Source organism: Opisthocomus hoazin, chromosome 7, assembly GCF_030867145.1.
Source record: "Opisthocomus hoazin isolate bOpiHoa1 chromosome 7, bOpiHoa1.hap1, whole genome shotgun sequence".
Lineage (NCBI taxonomy): Eukaryota > Metazoa > Chordata > Aves > Opisthocomiformes > Opisthocomidae > Opisthocomus > Opisthocomus hoazin.
In genome coordinates, this window is record NC_134420.1 from 3,502,048 (window position 1) to 3,521,696 (window position 19,649).

General features: G+C 39.7%; 1 protein-coding gene across 1 annotated transcript in view; it reads left to right on the plus strand.

The window, feature by feature from the left end:
- Window positions 1-19,649, plus strand: part of SHANK2 (SH3 and multiple ankyrin repeat domains 2) — a 331,195-nt gene that overhangs the window by 10,316 nt on the left and 301,230 nt on the right. Inside the window, exons 2-7 of the mRNA XM_075425300.1 lie at window positions 5,856-6,079; window positions 13,852-14,055; window positions 15,714-15,785; window positions 16,380-16,488; window positions 16,752-16,903; window positions 17,707-17,874. Of these exons, the coding sequence (XP_075281415.1) occupies window positions 5,876-6,079; window positions 13,852-14,055; window positions 15,714-15,785; window positions 16,380-16,488; window positions 16,752-16,903; window positions 17,707-17,874 (909 nt within the window). The 5' untranslated portion in view covers window positions 5,856-5,875. The remainder of the gene's footprint in view (window positions 1-5,855; window positions 6,080-13,851; window positions 14,056-15,713; window positions 15,786-16,379; window positions 16,489-16,751; window positions 16,904-17,706; window positions 17,875-19,649) is intronic.

The window sequence follows — 19,649 nt, forward strand, 5'->3', positions numbered from 1 at the left end:
ATGCCAAAGCTCCCCCCTAGTCTGGTGGGCCTGGGAGAGCATGGGGAGCTCCAAGTGCCTCGTTTCCCCTGAGATTTTGCTGTGGGCTGGGTTAGCAATCCTTGTGCACATTCTGTTTTTCTTCTTGTAGCTGTATTCCTTTAGGTTTTGCATTTGCCTGGAGGAGTTTAGCATCAGCAGGTTTCAGTAAGCTGTCCTCTTCACAGTTACGGTATTTTGGTAGTAGTAATCAAGAGATTTTCGTCGGAGTTAATCAGATGGCCGTATGTATGTTGATTTCTTTCCTGTCTCTTAGGCAGTGGTGTCTCAGATTCGCTTCACACTGCTAAGCATTCATACTGCCTTTGGAAAAAGTGGTTCTGCCCTTTTCATGCCCTGGCTGTTTGCTTCTGGCCCTCTGCCATCTTCCTCCTGCTGCTTATGCAAACATTTGCATAGTGATCCAGTTCAGAGACGTGTTGGATGCTGAAACTAACCTCCCAAAACAGAAAAAGCTGGTGTTTAACCTGGATTGATGCTTTGTTCTGCTTCACTGTTCGTGTTACTGCAGAGATTAAAGCAGTTTGCGGGCAAGAGTGGAGTGGTCGGGGGAGCGAGGGAGGGTGGGATCTCTTCTTCGGGAGGTGATGCTGGTTATTGCCAGCTTTAAAGCAAGAGTGCAAAGTGGAGATTGAACCCATCAAATTGAAAGTTGCCCGTTGGAATCGGTCTTCAATTCAGATTTTCTTCTACACGACCTTTTCTGAATAACTAATAGAGAGGTGTGAAGTGCATGGCATGTTGGGATTGCATCCTCCATCTTCAGTTCTGTCTGAAATGCTTTTTTGTTTTAATATTAATATAATCAGAAAAGGCAATGCTTGATCTTGTCCAGCATTTTAATTCGGTAACTTGGCGAGCTGGTTCCTGAGCTGATATATATAATCCCAAATAAAGCTGCAGAATCCCAGTGTTAGGAGCTCTGGCAGGCTTTACACAGACGGAAATACCTTTCCTGAATAGTTTTTCTTCAAAGTTAATTATTAAATACCTCTTTCTAGCAGTTGCTGTTACTCTAACATCAGACTTTTCTCACAGTCTGGTTAGTGGCATTACTCAACCCGTAACAATGCTGACTCTGTATCCGAGGTATTCCCACAGGTGCAGTTTTAACTCTTCTGACAATAGCAGCCTAGAGGACTTCTCCCTGCAGGCAACAGGACTGTTATTGTGCAAATGAATGTTTATATCAAAATAGATTGTTCTTATCATGACTAGGAGCCAGTGACCCTTGAATCTGAAACCTTGCTCTGAGATCTTGCCTTGTTGGCCTTGGACATTTGATGCGTGGGCCTCAGCTGTATTTTAGAGAGAGGAGAACTAAGAATATTTGGATTAGTCCGAAATGGGCACTCCTGTGAGACCGTAGCCCGTGTTCACATGGTAACAACACCAAAATCTCGCAGGTCGGGGAAGGAAGAGTTGCATCCTTTAATGTGATTTCCTTACCAAAAGTTAGTCTCAGTGTTAGGAGTGCATTTCCTTCTGTCTCACCATCTGTTAGTCTTGCTCGCGGCAGGAACCCGAGGGGGCCTTCGCTGCAGCCAGAGGGTCATTTTGTGGGATCTCTGTGCACGTAGTTGTTCGCTTTTGGGGCTGTCAGGTATACGTTGACTGTTGGGTTTGTTCCAGGCAAATGGGACAAACACACCTGCACTCGCCATGTTTGCTGGTGCTGGTGTAGGATACGATAGGAAGGGGACTTTATGTGGGACAGATCTTTTAAAATAGGTTTTTATGTTTGTAGGTATCATTGTGTTCCATATTTACCAATATGAAAATAGATGGGAGGGTTTGGTACTTTGCAGGATCAACAAAATTGCACATAGCCGTGATGAATTTGAAGATTTGAAAACATGTAGCAGGCAAGTGCGTTTCGTATTTTATAATATATCTATGTTTAATGAAGATGCCCTGTCTGTCCAATGTGTGTCTGTATCAGTGGTATTTTAAACCCTTTAGTAAATATCAAGTTTGTAGTATTTAAGATAGTTAAAAATAAGTTTAAACGTATCTATTTAATAAATTCATTTCATACGATGTTTAACAACCACAAGGCTCCCAAAAGTGCATGAGTCTGTCACTGCTCTTGCTTTTTTCCCCTGCCGTGTCATTTTGCACTCAACGGAGCTCACCATTCAGATAGAGCGAGCGCATTCTGGGAGTTGAATTTCTTGCCTTTTGATGATCTCTGTGCTTTCTTAATTCCAGTCTTTTATAATGCGCTCTTAGTCTTTTTTTTTTAAGAAAAAGGCAGTTAGATGGCCATGCTACTTGCCCATGGTTCGTTGTGTTTTATATTTATTCATAGGCTGTTTTCAACTCCCTTTAATGGTGGGGTGGTAACAATTAGCAGGATAAGAAATTCCTGCAGATTTTATGAAAGTTGCTGGCTGGATAGAGAAAAAAAAAAAAAGTAAAAATAGCATCTGTGAGGGGAAGGCAGCAATCTGAGCTCAGCTTTCTTCATCTGGCCTGTTGGCCTGAGAAGTGTAACCCGGCAATAACCACAGAGTAAACATCCCGGTGCTCCCGCAGAGCTAAAGGGCAAGGTGCTGAGGGAAGAGTACAGTAAGAAGGGCGAGCGTGTAGCCACTCTTTTGTTCTTTCATCTTCCAGCTGTTTTGCGGCCATCCTGTGTCAGAAGTCGGGTTTAACCCCCCAGACCTCGTGCTTGCTTTGTTCAGCCGGTGCTCAGGGGATGCGTGGGGGCCAGGGAAGCAGAGCGCCTGGGGCTGGGACGCGCGGGGAGCTCAGGGTAGGGGAGCTGAAAATGTAGATAGAGGACAGGATGTGGAGCAAAGACTGTCGTGGTGGTAGTTTTGATAGTGAGTTTGCTTCCAAGATCTTTGGAAATCTGTTTTCATTCGTTTACAGAGAAACTTTTCTTCACTCAGCACTTCTCTATACCGAAAGCAGCCACTGATGTATGATACTGATGTAAAATACAATCAGCTTAACTATAGGAAGCAAAGATCTGTTGTGTTTTTAAGAGAATGAAAGATGACATCCCAGATAATCATGTCAGCAAAAAGTAATCTATATTTTAGCAATAGAACAGCCTTTTGAACCAATGAATTGCCAGCTGGGAATTAGGAACCTGGGATGCTATATCTTCTTCTGCTGTACAAGCCTAGTAAGCCAGGCAGCCTGCCTTACTCTTCCTGAGTTAATAGTTTTGGTTGTGGAAAAGTCTTTGAAATATCACTGGGACAAAAATGAAAGAGTTCCTAAAAGATAAGAACTTCCCTGTGGGAGCTGTGATGGTGAGCATCTCTGGTTAACAAATGGTGATATCTTCCATTTGCACACAGCTAGAGAGCCAAAGAACCAAATTGCCCGAAGGTTGTGGATTTAGCTGAGAAGTGTCTGTAGGTTTAGGGAGAAGGTGCTTGACCTCTGCTCCCTGGCAGGATCTGCCCTACGCTGGCACCTGTACTAATTTAGTTTCTCCAGTGGTTAGATTGTCTTGTTTAAAAAGGTGTTTAAGTGACCTGCTTCTCCATAGCACTGGTGCAGCATAGGTTCTGTTCCTTTTGCCGCTGTAGATCGTCTTTCATTAGCCTTTCTGTGGTTGCTTTTGCTTTTGTTTTTTTGAAAAAAATCTGCATTCCAGAAAATTAGGTGACTTGTGCCTTGTTGATGAGTCTCCAAGGATTTCTTTGTCTCGCTGTGTATTAAAAATAAGTGCTTGATACCTGGGAGTTGGTTCTTCAGCTAGTGATTTCCCTTTGGTACCCCATAAGGAGATATTTCTGGGTAGTTTTTGCATGAAAATCCTCTTGCCAAAACCTTGGGAAGTTTTTTTCCTAATTCAGCTCTTTATTTGTATTCTGTATAATTGCAGTTTACTGCTCTCTGTCAGAGGAGTTGAATCCATTGCCCTGGAGTGTATTGTGCTCTCAGATGGCTTTAGGGAGAGACAAACTGTGTGATGGTCTTAATGCCTTTTTCCTCACACTCACTGACTGGCCTATACCTCTTCTGCTCTTAAATACTATGTGTCGACCTACTACGTTTTGGCTTCATGTGATTTAGCATTGGTAGATAAATAAGGAAGCCATTGAAATGTTTATGCTTTTTATTGACTTAAGGTGCTTTGGAGATCAGCATTAATCTACAGTTCAGTGAAGCAGTAAGAAAATGAAATACTCCCTGAAGAGTTTTCTTTTGTAAATAGAGCCTTGCATTAAGCTGCTGTGAACTGGCATGCTTTCAGATTTTTAAATGCACTGTTTTTGTCTTCATTAGTAATTATAGCTGAGGGTAATAACACTGGAATTGTCCTTCATCAGAAATAACAGTAAGACTTGATGATGTGGGTATGCGATGTGCTTTGGAAATGCTTGCCCTTGACCTCAAGCTTTAGGCCTGCCTCACCACTGGTTGTCCTCTGGTGTAAACACTGGCTCCAACATATGGTCACCTTAAAATGCTAAATTAGAGCGTTAGCCTTTTATGCCTGCTTTGTAATCATTGCAGTATAAATGACCGGATGGTGAAGAGGAATGGGTAATCTGGTTGTGATATTTAGTTGGCTCAAACTAAATCGTGAAACACAGTGGTAAAAAATGTTCTCGTAGTCCCTACTGCTGTTTGACTGTATTTACTTACGGGGAGCTGACTGTGAGATCGTTATAGGAAATGTATATTTGGATAGCTCAGTACAGTCACCTGGTATATGAGTGACCTTGGTGGAGTCATTTCACTCTGCTGCACTTTTGCTTTAACGTATTTTTTCTTAATGTGGGCTGACAGTGGACTTGGTTGTTTTTTTTTTTCTTTTAACAGGATTTTTTTTTTTTACTTAAAAAGCAGAGAAGTTGTCTTGGGAGGTTTCTCATGGAAAATGTGAAAAATAAGGTTTATGTTTTTCTGGCCTCTGAAAACTGGAAGCATATATGATTACCAAGCACTGCAAAGTTTATGGTGGTCTTTTCAATTTTTTACGGTACAAATTTTTTTTCCCATTTTTCCACATAATAATAATTTCTGTTTTCTGGAGAAACTTTTAGTTTGGGGGATAAAAAAAGTCTTTTGCGGCTGTCTTCGGGAAAACCCAGAAGGAAAATGTTCTGTTGTTCTTATTGTGAGACCTCTGAATACAAATGCCCTTACTTTGGAATAAACATTACTTTCATTTTAGCCTGATCCATACCACAGATTAAAAATGTTTCAGAAATCTGTATTGTATATATCTGCAGTACGTATAATAGACAGATTTTTGGTAGTATTGATATTAAAGGATGTTGTATGAGCCATAAACCACAAAGCAGCATCTGCATCTGTCTGGCTCCCTGTAGTATTTCATTTTTTGGTTGATTGTGCAGTTGGAAAATACTGTCTGTTTTTTGAAGCCTTACCTGTACAGTTTCTCGATGCAGAGGATGAGGTTAGTTTACGACCTGTATTAATTCCCTGAAATGTCTTTTTTACACTGGGAGAAGTGGGCTCCAAAGCCAAATCTAGTTCTAAGTACAGTTTACAACAGTGCTATTTAGCAGAGAACCTGGTAATTATGCTGGGTTTTTCTGGATCCTTTGGGGGAGGTTGGGTGTGCCTGGGAGGAAAGGTCGTCTTCCCTTTTATTACTTTTTTTCCTTCTCCTGTCTTGCTTCCTCTTCTGTAGTAAATTGGTAGCCAGATTTATTTCCACTACACTCTGCCTACCCACATAAATTACAGGAGGAAATAAAAGGAGGATAAAACATCTAACTTTGTTGTTAAGTGCGTATTACTTCCAAGAAAACAAAACTTGTAGCTGCTTCATTTTGGAGACTTTAACTTATCTTTTTCTCTTTCTCCTTTTGTATTAGCAAGATAAAAAACTTGGAACATGCCTCGTAGCCCAACATCAAGTGAAGATGAAATGGCACAAAGCTTTTCCGACTATTCTGTTGAATCTGAATCAGACAGCTCCAAAGAAGAAACTATTTATGACACAATTAGAGCAACAGCAGAAAAGCCAAGCAGCAGAATGGAAGACAGTCAGAGCAACACATTAGTGATTCGAATTATAATACCTGATCTGCAGCAAACGGTGAGGCATATTGCATTACAATAAAAAAAGAAAAGGTAAAATTAAATGGTTAGCTTTGCTGGCTTGAATCTGCAGTAGATCTGTTCTGTTATCTTAAACATTTTTTGGCATATTACAGGGAACATGTATGTTGTGTTTTTTTTAATGTATACATGTTTTACCCCGGAGGTAAGTCTGACTGATTGCCTGAACTAAAGGCACGATCGCATCTGAGAGAGTGTATTTAGTATGTTAACTTGGTGAAAGCTGGGATCATAAAGCAAAATACCTGTCTGATCTGCATTCAGAGGTCTTTGGGTAGAAGAAAGAGAATTAGATTTCTAATATCTCATCAGTAGATGAGGGATGAAGCCCCAAATCACGTTATGTCTATGAAAGCCTCATACATGTATAACCCCATTGTCTTCTCTAGTTTCTCTTTTCATAAGATAGTTTGTGATTGACATTGGGCTGGAGTCTAGCAGGAGGTCATCAAATTCTCTCTCTCTTTGCCAGATTAGTTGCCTTTCTCTGTCATCCTTCCATGAAAGATATCCTGATTAGATAGCTGGTGGCTTTTAGAGCATAAAGATGAGGAAAGAGAAGCACAAATAAATCTTTCCTTCCTCTTTTGCTGCTATGCCTTTGCTACACAGTGCTGTTTCTCAGACTTCCACCTAGAGAAATCAACACACTCAGTTTGGAGGAAGAATAAAGCGTGGCATTGTACTGTTGCACAGTTTTTGCAATGAGATGGAATCACTGTTTTATTCTCTCCTCCTCACTGCTTATACTGGAAACATATCAGGGAGGATAAAGCAAACCTTTTCTGGTTTTCCTAGAGGAGTCATTTGCAAGCTAACTTGTGGACCTGTGGCATGCTGTTACATCTCTACGTCTATGGGATGAAAATAGAGATTTTTCAAGAAAAGATTTAATCTCTCATGATTCACAGAAAGAATTGAACAGACTTTCCACTTGTTAAAAAATGTCTGATTAAATGAGTATATGGGAAGAAAAGTTTTTTTTCTGTTTTTAATAAAAAAAAAAAAAGTTGAATATTCCTTATGTGTTAGAAATCTACAGTCCAAATTCCTCACTCTTTCTCCCAAAGAACTAACAAGTTGTGTTTCTTTCATGGCTGAACGTGTAAAATTCAATGTCTGGAATGTTAGGAGCATAAAGTTATAGAAGTTTGCTGTTGTAACTTTGTAGGAAAAACATCATTGTCTTCCACAAATGCTACGATAGGAATAACGATCTCATCCCAGGGAAGGTCTTGGGAATTACTTACTGATTCTAGAACCACAGCGTGTCCAAGTTTTGGATTAATTATCTAAATTACCGTGGGCCTCCTTGGATGCTGTTGTCGGGTTTTTCAGTTGACGGTAGGCATCAGACTTTTTTCATTTCAAAGATGGTTATGAAACCACATTTGTTTCATGGATGTGTGCTACATACATCACTCTGTGCTGACATTTAAGATCTACATCATACTGTGCTGCCATTGGAGATGTATCTCAGATGAAATTATTCCTTTCCTTTTAATTAAGTTCATTTTTAGACTGATACGAGATGGCCTGTCTACAGGCTGACAGGGAAGAGCTGTTTTGACAGTGTGGCCTCAGGTGTGGTTGTAGAGCTCTTATTTTTTAAAGCCGAATCTACACAGTGCTGGAGAAACTCAGAGAAATCTGTGTTGGAAGCATTCTGTCTTCAATTCTTGTACTTAAAAATTCTTTCAGATGAGGATTGAGCTGGTTCCTGCTGAAATCACTCCATTAGGTTATATGATGTGAGATGAACGTCCATGAAGGGGAAGAGGTGTGGGACCCAAGCTGGACAGGAAGGCTTCGGAGGGCAGAGCAGGGCTGAGGCTGCTGTGAGCCACACACAGGATTTTATTAAATCTAGGCTGAACCAGTCATCACTTTGCGTCTTTCATTTCAGTATTGATTGAAATACTGAAATCCAGTGTTGTACATCTTAAATTTAAAAGGATTTTGCCTGTAGTGAAGTCCTCTGTCGAGACAGGCTCTGACTTCACATGATTAGGATTTTATTGATGGTCCTACCAGCTTGCTGTATCTTTGGCTGTGTTCCGTGGTCAATGAGATCCGGTAAAATGGAAAGCTTGGCTTTACTTGCTAGCTTTACTCTGCTGTTAAAAGCAGAGAGAGGTAAGCTGCCTGAAGCCCTCTTCTTTCATTACTGTATTGTTTTAGACCAATAATAAGTTATTTATTGACACTATTGGAACAATTTTTTTTTTTAAATTCATTTTGTGCAGGAAATGAAATTATTTTAGGTTTTGTGTTTCATTTGTTCATTTTTATTGCTTTACTGTTTGCATTTTTTTCCTTTGCAATGAACTCTTAATGAAAAGTAACTCAATTGTTTTAAACAGCTCAGCAGATGATCTATTTCTGATTTAATTTATCAGTCCACAAACTCTTGTACAGAAAACTGAAATCTGGATTCAGTTTTGCAAACAGGAGGACTGATAGCTTAGTAGTGTAGCAAAGCTTGGAGAAGATCATAGTTCAAGAGCTGTAAGATCATAGTTCAAGAGCTGTGTTGTTAGCCAAAAAGCCAAATCCAACATACACCCCATTTCTGTATAGTTATAATTAATTTAATGTAAGAGGTGTTTAAAATTAGTCTGTTTAATCAAAGAAGCATGAAAAGGCATCCTTTAGTTTTACATTTTTATTCTTTATTGTTTTGTGGAAAGTATGATCAAGAATATATTTGTTTAAAATAAGGCGAGTTTAGGGTTTCAGATAAAATTTGACCTGCCTGGGAAGCTTTAAATTCCTAGCTAAAGTCCCTAGGAATAGAAGTTTGCTCATCTGCAGTGACTGCTGTAAATCACCTTTATTTCACTGCACGTATGAGATAAGTACCAACCATCGTAAGTAGGACGTGCTGCTATAGAAAACATTATAAATTATCACCCATTGCAGGAAATTTGTCTTGTTGCCCTTGTATTCTCTTTTGAAACTCTAAAGATAATGTAAACCTTGACAAGTTCGTAGGAAGCTCTCATGAAGACTTACTTTTCTGTTCTTATATCAGTTCTTTTTTGTCTCCTTTTCAGTGCAGATGATAATCCAATGTGTTGAAACAGTACTTTGTAGAAAGAGTAATTTCTTACTGCTTTTGGGCATCCCCTGCATTCAAGTAGGTGTCGTCCTTCGCACAAGAGGGTGAGGAATATTTAAATGAGTGACTGAAAGGTTATTTTTTCCCATTACTGAGGGAATGGAGACCACAGAAATCCCTCCATATTCATGAACATATGTGCATAGGAGAGCAGGTAAAAAAGCTATATTATCTGTAATTTTATTTCCTGATTTAATAAGCTGGGAGGCTCAGCTTTAGTAGATCCTTTATGGAGGCAGGACACAGATGTCATCTCTTTTGACCAGAAGCTTATTTGCAGTGCTCCAGCCCAGAGGGCTCTGGCTTGAGGATGACCCCTGCTACTTGCAATTGAGATGGAAAGGACAATAACCAACTAGTTCCTCCTCTCTTTGCAGTGGTGGTGGAGGGTTTCTTGGCAGCTTAGGCAATATTGAATTGTGGTTGCCCTTGACGTGAGGATGCTGCATCCCCAGGGCACCAAAGTTCAGTCTCACGCTGTCAGCGGCGCTGGTCAGTGACAGCTCTCCCTCTTTCCTCGTTGATAAGCGAAGTCGGAAGGTCAACAGCCCCCAGCAGTTTGCCGCCTAAGGCGACTGCCTACCTTGTGCCTAAAGGCAACGGTGTCTGTACATGGCATCAAATGTCTTTTGGACGTGGAGAACTGGGTAAGCTAATGTGTCTGCGCTTTCCTCTGGCTTTGCTCTGTTTTTATGCCTGGCATAGGCGACCTGTCCCTGGACCTTTTTGGTCTGAATCCAGGGGAAGCCTTCTTGTATCCATTTCCTTTATCAGCCCATGGAGGAACATATCACAAGTGATTCTGCCTAGAACTGAAAGGAGTCTGGTTCTTCTCCAGTAGCTGTTATCAAGAAAATCTCATTTGTGTGATATTCTGACAGTGATGTCCTACGTTTTGTGCTTAGAATTGCTCTTTTTCCCAGGCTTCAAGAAAAGATCTATCAGCCAATCATTTTAAGGAATGTTTTCATCGTTTTATTATCAACACATGGTGTTTGTTCCGCTCTTTTGTTTTATCCTATACATACACAGTCCCTCTGGGTTATATTTAAAATCGAAATGCTCATATTCATATGTTTTATTAAATTCTGATGCTCAGATGGGATTGGTCTGCTGAAGACTTCTTTGAAATGCTTTCTGCCCATCTGTTTTGCTGCTCCACTTCAGTAATGAGCATTTACAGACTCCTCCCTCCCCAGTTTTTATCGTATTGGACTTTCCATGGAAAATGTTGTTTGGTAAGTGGCAGTTTGGTAAAGCAACAGCCTAAGTTGTAGCTACTTCGTGTTTTCTGCTTCTGCATTGCTTTTTACACTTTTGAATCCTTTCTTTACTTTTACAGTTTTCATTTGCCTTCAGGATTAAGAATCTTTTCCTTTGGTACTTTTCTTTCTTAGATAAAATGCTTGCTTAGTTTGTGCAGTTTTAATCTTATGAAGGTAGGAACCCTGTTGTCACAGCTGCAGCTTGAGTCACATTTTTGCTTGAGATGCCCCCATTTTTACTTGTTACCAGTCTGCACTGCCATCCGCTGCCTCAGATCTATTCCAGGTTTTCCTTTGCAACTGTTCACAAGTATTCTTCTGTATCACGTTTTGTGACTGATTGTTCATTGCTGCTGCTGATTGTTCATCAGCTCTTTAAAGTTGATCTTCCCTCTTTGTATCTTCAGTTCGAGGATGGAAACATTGCGAGTGCTGCTGACATCTGTTCTTATGCCCTTGATCTGGACAGGTGATCTGACTTGCCTGCGGATGACGGTGTGGCCAGACTGGTGTTTTTGACCTTTCATCTCATGAATTCTGTGTTTTCTGAATGCATTTTGATGAAGGCAAGCAGTGCCTCCAAGAATTAAGTCGAACATTGAGCACAAATCAAAATGAGCCACTTGCTCCATTTTTTTTCATAATACCCAACTCTCATTTGCATTTTCCACTTTTTGGTTGTCACATCTTTAGTATCGACGTCTTCTATTGAAAGGAATGACTTGTATTTTGATATTTTGACAATCCCGTTTTGGAGGCAGCGGTACAAACCGTTTGTCATGGTTCCTCTGTCACAGCGCAGCTCTGTGTGATCGACAGCTTTGTGAGTCGGATGAAAAAGATGTGTTAGTTGATAGATTTTGAACGGATGAATGTTATTCCTCAGAGATTCTGTATCATGAACATTATTCCTGTTGAATTAATATCTTCCCTTTAGCTGGTGCGGATGAGCTATATTTTTGCCTTGCTTCCAGTCCTTCAGTTGTGCTTAGTGGCTTACTGTCACCAGTGTGCAGGAATGCAAGATTATAATTGACCATGTTGCTCGTGATCGGAAGAGCTTGGATATCAAAAACATAGGTCTTGCATTTCAGCAACCAATGTTGATATGCTGTCTTGCTGCTAGACTTGGATTTTGAGTTGCCTCGTGTGGTTTTGACAATGTTTTTGAGCCACTAAGGGCTTCTTTTTTGGTTATTATTTTAAAGAACTGTTGTAATTTTTATAGATTATGTAGCTAGCCTTCAAGACAAACTATTGCATTTTGTCTCATTGTGGGATGCAACAGAAAGGGTGGAAAGAATAGATCCTCTGTCAGTGCACAATATCTGTATGTTTCATATATGTTTCTGTAGGTCTTTGCCACTAAACTATCCCTATTTTTTGATTTATTTTTTTTTAATATTAAGTCATTGAAGACTAGAAACAGTTGTCCAGCTTTTTTGACTCAGCTACTGTCTCATTTCCTTGTGGTCACCACACCATGTGCATTTAATGAATTCTTACTGATTTCATAACTAAAGCAGTCTGTGTCTAGATTCTGCTGTGATTCAGCTGACAGTTTCTCAGGGTAGAAAGTATGGCAGTAGGTAATGGCTCGTCTATGACAGATGATGACTGTGGTGGTCTCTGTCGTGGGAGGGCTGCCAGACGGACAGAGAAGTGGTGCAGGGGTGGTGTTCCAGGGGCAGACTGATCTCAAATACACCTGATGCAGCTTTTGAGTGCTCTTTGTTATCCTTTTGTTCAGTAGCTGCCTCCAAGAGAGTGGCAGCAGCCTCCATCTACTCCTCTCCATTACTAGTTTCAAAGTGTTTCCGTATTTATTCTGCCATTGAGGACTCTATAAAATATTGTAATGGTAGAAATTCTGCCATTAGTGTGGTAGAAATAAAATAGCGGTATAGTTATCAGATAACTCATTTTAAAACAAGCCTTCGAACTACTGCACAAAAAGAATTCCTCACCGCCATTTCAGTCCAGTGAAGGTGGTTAAACTGTTACGTCCTGTCCTTATCATAGGAATGTGCCAATGCCAGACGTGTGGAAAGCAAACTCTTTCAGGAGATAAATATTGTGTGTTGCTGATGCAATGTGCATAAATGCTGTAGAAATTCATGCCAGGCGCAGTGGAGCTGGGCAGAGCCCAACGTTCACAAGCCTGCCTTGCTTCCTTGGGCAAACCCCTGTGAGATGCTATCACAGCAGCTTCAGTGGCCCTGCTAGTCAGCAGTGATGGAGGAGGACATCTCTTCAACTTTCAGAATTGAAATATTCAAATGATTTTTTTTACCTGATTTGTATATGTGGGGTCAGGGGTTACTTTCAGGTGTATGCAGAGCTTCCTAGGATAAATATGTGGTTCTATAAGACAAACTGCAGCCATTTTCTTATGCATGGTGTTGGGACTTTAGAAAGATGCTGGCAGAGGTGAGTGCCATGGAAGCAAAGGAAACACTTCACTCTCTTCAGAAAACATCGATCCTGTTTTTACTTGCTCTTCTGTTCTCATATTTCTATGTACAATTATAATTTGGAGCGTAACAGAGGTGTTCAGAAAAGGCCTGAAGAGCATTTACTGACATTATTACTATAGCCAGAATTACAGCTACACACATGGAAATGTACTGATAAAAAAAGATATGTCTGTTAAAATTTTTTTGGCCCACGTGCAATCCTTGCATCCTGTGCGGAATCCTGGGGGGACGGGGACATCCTTTCAGTGGGCAAAGAGGGGGCTCCTGTGCTGTAGCTCTGCCGCAGTGGCTTGGTATGAGCCCTCCCATGGCCCAGTATGAGGTGAGTCAGCAGCACCGCACACTCAGAACACACATTTTAAATTCCTAAATTCCAGCTTGGTAAGAAGCAGAGAACTGGAAAGGATTTGCAGGGTTTTCAAGTCCTCTGCTGCTTCACATCATATAGTTCCTTCCATAAACTTACCCTAAGATAAATGCGGCTTAAAATGAATTAGAATTCTTGCCTGAATACCGTTTTTTTTTTTTTGTGAAATTGTTGTGGATCAAACTGATTGTCAGAGTAGCCTAGAATCAAGTGGGTGGTTACACATCTTGTAACATCCCTTTCACTTGGCTTTCAGACAGGTTTGCCATGAAAGTGTTCTTTCTCTGAAGAAGGACGTGGTCTCTGATGTTTGTGGAAGGACGTGTAATGTCCTGTGTTTTCACAATACTTGTGCATTTGTTATTACAGAGGAATATAATTCTGTTGACATATGTTTTGTCATGGAATTTGTAGGTTTATTGTGTGTGTATATATTTATGACATTGTAAATTTTAGAATGTAAGATACTGTTTAAATGTTTTTTCATTAATTAGAATTTTTAATAATTTCTCATTGCAGAAATGCATTAGATTTAACCCAGAAGCTTCAGTGTGGGTTGCAAAGCAACGAATTTTGTGCACTTTGAATCAGAGTTTGAAAGATGTCCTGAATTATGGACTGTTCCAGCCTGCAAGCAATGGTAGAGATGGGAAGTTTTTGGATGAGGAACGACTGCTTAGGGAATACCCACAGCCAGTGAATAAAGGAGTTCCTTCACTTGAGGTATTTTTGGATCTAATCTCTGAAACATTTGTATTCTGATAGAAATTATACAGTAAGCTGTATCTGAAGGTTCTACACGCCCCTGAATTGCATTTGGGAAATAGTGATCAGCAAGTCTGAACTTGAACCCTTGCTCACGGAAGTGCTGACGTTCACTTGCTCAGTGGAGCTGTTCCGTGTGTTATCCTCAAAAGGCTGCAAAGAATCAGCCCCTCTGGGAGATTTGTTTAGGTTAAGCTTTTGGGTCTCTGATTAGGTTTGCAATAGTAGGGCAGCAGTTGCTAAATAACCAGCCTTTCCTTTCTTCCAAAGAGAAGGTCTTTCTGTCATGGTGAAGCTGTCTTTTTTTTTTTTTTCTTCCTTTCTCCATCTAGTTCCCTCTGTGCCCTCCTGCAGAATGCACAGATTTCCTCTGTCTGTCTCCTGGGAGAGCAGTAATGGAGGAGGGTGTGTGTACATGTGAAGGGAATTTCCCCCCTCTCTGTTGCTCGAGCAGAGGCTGTGCAGCTGGGGAATAAACTGAGCAGAGCTATTATGGCACTGGGCGAACATGGAACAGAGCCAGATCACACTGAAACACAGTATAGCAGGAAACTGGGGCATGAAACTAGTATTTAATTAATTTTGGTATGGCTTGTATGGTGGTACATCAACCACTAATGATCTGCAGTTAATAGACTTGACTATAACACAGATCACGAAAAAAGAACCAGGGTCCAGAGACGGTTTCAAGTCCTAGCTTTTCTATCAGTTTATTTCAGAGATTCAATCACTGATGTCCATATTAGAGCCATAAGCAAATTAAATAGCCACTTTTTTTTTTTCTGTCATGTTGTTTCATGAGCGTTCGCTGTTTGCAAAATTCTCTCTGCAGCTAAAGGACTGCAATTCAGGGGTTAAAAGTGATCTTGTGAAAAGCTGGTTTTAAAACCTCATTCGGTACAGTCTTCCTTGTCCAGCAGACATGCTGCATTCTTTGAATTCTGTGTAGTACGATTAGTAAATTAGAACTATGTAACCCCCATGATTTTTGCCATAGATCTTGCTAGTCTGGCCACAGGGTAGCAAACTGTTCAGGGTAAAATGTGAGTGAGTTTCAGCCTGAAAAAGAGGTGATGCTCTGAACCCACTTCACAAGACCAGCGCTGTTAAACATCAGAACTGTTCCCATGTGTAAGTTCTGCCTGTGTTGATTAAGCGCTTTCTCAGGAATACTTATTTTTATATATTTCAGAAATGCGAAGCTGGTATTTTGAAATATGTATTTGTTTATCTAATGTGCCTTCCCAGTTCTTCTTTCTGCCTGAGACTGTAGACGAAAGTACAAAGATATCCTTAGGAAAAAGCTCTTTTCACTGTAATTCTTGCTTATTTATGCAGATTCAAGAGACTGATCTCATTTCCCAAACACATTCACTGATTTCACTATATTTATACAAGATATGATTTTTGCTTACATGAACTGTAAAACTATGATGCCTCTATGTTAAGCAGAGTGCTGATTATTGTTGAATATTCAAAATGAAATACTAAGCCTTTCAGTTTTGCCTAAATCTACATCATCATGGATGATCCTTTCCAGTAAGGTCAGAAAATTTTATTTTGAGTTTTGAAGCAAAGTAGGGCATTTAAAATTTATTCTTTTTTTCCTCCCCCAGTTTCGATACAAGAAAAGAGTGTACAAACAGTTCAATCTTGATGAAAAGCAGCTGGCCAAGATTCATACGAAGGTATGCCCAATTTACTGGAGTAGTTAGCAATTGCCTACTTAGCAGAGTAGTGTGTCTGAGGAAATAAGTAGGAGTTCGTTACTACCTGGGCCAGTTGCTGAACAACAAACAGTATGTGCTGCCAGCACCAACAGGGATGTGTGAACTGTGGTCTGGGAATTTCTTTCGTAGAGAAATTCCTGTGTTTGGCTCTTCCATATGTATACTAGTAATTTTAAATGAACCTGATTTCGTAAATACAGCTTGCTTTCAGCACGCTGCAAAAATGCTGATCTGTGTCTTTAGACTCGTTTGCAGGTCAGGATAATAATAGTGATCAACGTACACCATAATAATTTCTTTCTGAATGACTCTTTCACTTATTATTTCCTGAAAACTATAAAACCCAGAATCTTCTTACTGTGTTTGACGTTTGAACATTATAAACTGTAGGGTTCATGCCTTCAGTATAAAGTCAGGTTCTCCAGGAATGTGATTTAGCTACTGTTCAATGATGTCAATGGATAATGATGTCAACTGACAGAATATTTTACTTCATGTCAAAATTTGATTTTTAAAATCAGACAATGATTCATTTGTCACTCTTTGTTTCAGGCTAATTTGAGAAAATTTATGGATTATGTGCACCATCTCTCAGTGGAAAAAGTCACAAAGATGTTGGACCGAGGACTGGACCCAAACTATCATGACCTAGAAAGTGGAGGTCAGAACAATAAAACTAGCAATGTGAAGTAGTAGCTTGGGTTTGTGCAACCTAACTTGATTCATGGGCTGAATCTCACATGTTCTTTCTGTTGCCTCATAACTCTAGGCTAATGGAATCTGTATGGTTTTGCTGTCTGAAGGAGAAAATTGACAATTTAAGATTTTTTTTGGGCGCAGCTTTTTTAACATTTTGAAAGCAAATGTGCCTTATTTTATAACTTTTCTCATCTTTTTTCAAATGCGTGCTATTCTCTGCTTTAGAAACGCCCCTAACTTTGGCAGTTCAGCTGGACAATACAGTAGAAGTGATAAAAGCTCTCAAAAATGGAGGAGCACATTTAGACTTCAGAGCCAAAGATGGAATGACAGCTCTGCACAAAGCAGCCAGAGCCAAGAACCAAGTAACCCTCAAGGTAAATACTTTCAGTAGTAAATTATATATTATTTTATAGAAAAAGAAAATATGTAAAGAAGAAAGTTTTCAGTTAATTACTGTATTGTCTTCAATGGATCCGTTAGTATGTGCTTGTGCTAGTGCTTTCTTGTGGCTTTCAAATCTTAGGATTTGCTTTCAAGAAAGGGCCTTTTCATTTCTGTTTTATTTTGGTAGAAAGAAAAAGTGGTGATATTTAACCTTATTCGTTGATACGTTGGGAAAGATCTGTCTGAGGAAACAGGAATAGCGTTATTGTTGCTTATCTCTTTGAAAGCAAATGCCAGTGGCATGGATTACACATTATATGTTAACACAGTCCCTTCTGTTTTCTTTTGTATTTTAGCAGTTATTCTTAAATCACCTTGATAGTCTAGATGAAGTCTTAGGTTTATGGCTTTTGCTTGTTTCCTTTTGACAGATATTCAGATTGCATGACATTTTTGATAAAGCATCTTGTAGCTGAAGAGGTGAATGCATTGCAAAGGTGATGCGGCATTTTTGGAACTGAGATTTCTGAACTTAATGAGAGGATGGAAATTGGACATTGCCACTCATCCTTTCTTTGCTATCCCAATAGACTCTTTTAGATCCTAATTCTTCCAAGGTCATTTTGTGCTTAACTTAGTCTGTGCCACAGCCCATTCTATCAGCTTTTAAATAAGTGAGCAAAAATATATGTTATGGCAAGTATCAACCTTATAAATACTTTTTCAGGTGAAGTCCGTTTATAGTTAGAAGTCCCTCCAAACTATATTTTTCACAGTTTATGATTGCTTTCAGACCCTTTTAGAGCTTGGAGCATCTCCTAACTACAAGGACAGCTGTGGCCTGACACCACTGTACCACACTGCTGTTGTGGGAGGGGATCCGTACTGCTGTGAACTCTTACTCCACGAACACGCTACAGTCAGTTGCAAAGATGAAAACGGATGGCAAGAAATTCATCAGGTAGGAAAAATTACTTTTTGTTTGGAGTTGGATTTGCGTGAGGAATTGTGCCACTTATGTTCTATGGTTAAATGCTGAAGGCCGTTTGGATATGTTTAGTCCATGCACATACGAGTATGGAATCTCTTCCTTTTTCTGTTTGCTTATTACTTTGGATCCTGCTGTGGTGAGAATGAGAAGTGGAAACTGTTCCAGTGGAGTTCTGTAACTTTGAAATTCTATGATTACTGTGGATTTTGCTGCAGAAATTGCGCTAGCCATGTTTATGTAATGAACTCTTCGAAGTTTAGCATCCTATTAGTGGCACTTCTGTAAAAAAATGTAACTCTCTTTTTTTGTTACATACCAATTTTGGTATCCTTAGTAATGCTTCTTGTGTGTTTGTCAGAGTTACTTTCTCCTTTCTCTCTGGTGGACTTTACAGGAAGATCAGGGTTCAGGATCCTGCTGCTAGGGTCCTTCAGTATGTTGCACTAAAGGATGTTAAACTCTTACAAGCTCACAGTTTGAGTCAGTTTTCATTCCCTGCATGTGTGGAAACTGCAATTCTAATGATTTTTCTTCTGCTGTTTGTGCATGGGTTTTGCTTTCCTCTCCTACATATTCGGTGTGTGGATAAAGGTGGTAGCGTGCTCTATAAAGAAAAATGATTTTAGAAAAGTAATCTTTTGAGGTTCATGGTGCTTATGATACCTGCAGTCAGCTATGGTGCCAGAATTCACCAGACGCTGGCACATCTTGGTCAGCTTCACCATAGCTATTGGAAAGGTAGACCTCCTTCCTCACCAACGACCTAAACTGTATCTCTTAACAAGACCTATAACGTTTGGTAAGGCATCATTTGACATGTTTTTCTTTGAACTCTTTTATCTTGTCTTCTGCAGAAACATCTGAATATTGTGCAACAGTTGTGCAAGAACACTTTATTTAAACTCAGTATTTTACAAAGTGTAAAGTTTCTAGCAGTTCTAATGTCATTGCAGCTACTATATGTCTTTCCTCTGTGTGGATGAGTTTGAGTAATCATAAAAAAATGGAACTGATGTATAAATATAAATATAAAGATACGAGTAATCAACCTGACAGGCCTGCTTAGGTTATCTAGGCTTACTTTCTTTTCTGTGCACTAATCTTCTTTTCTTCTGTTCTTTGAAAGAAATGGGAGATAGCTTCCCCAAATTTGGGCAGGGATCTGAGCTTTTTCACTGTAAGTGTGTTCAGGTTAAAAATGTTTGGATCCATCTCTAGTAGAGAAGAAAAAGAATTGATTTACTACTATTGTTTTTGAGGATGTGGAGGAAATGGATTGTCTAGATCAAAGTATTACCCCATCTGGACTCCATGAAAATATAGAGGAAAAATTCCCTACTTTGAAAACCCAGCCTCATACACATATGCTTATTATTTCTCATAATGAAACAGAGCTTTCCAAACCCGTTGGACTGGTTGTAATCCTAAATAAATCAGTATTTACATCTGGATTATGGACAGTCTGTTTTCAGTAATCAGTAATGCAAGCATTCCTCAATGAATTAAGAAGGATGGTGATGTGTTACAATCCCATACGTTGTCATCTGTGTGAACAAGGCAAAGTTACCTTGCATGGCAAGGGAAATAATCAGTAGCAATTATATTTTTCATTTTGCTAAGACAATCTTTAACTGTAGCAGTTACTCCTCTAGGTTACCCTTACAGTAAAGGGGAAAAGCTAAGGTTCATGCTGTGCTAGGGTAGTAATAAAAAGGATGGATATCCTCTGGAGATGCTTGTCTCTC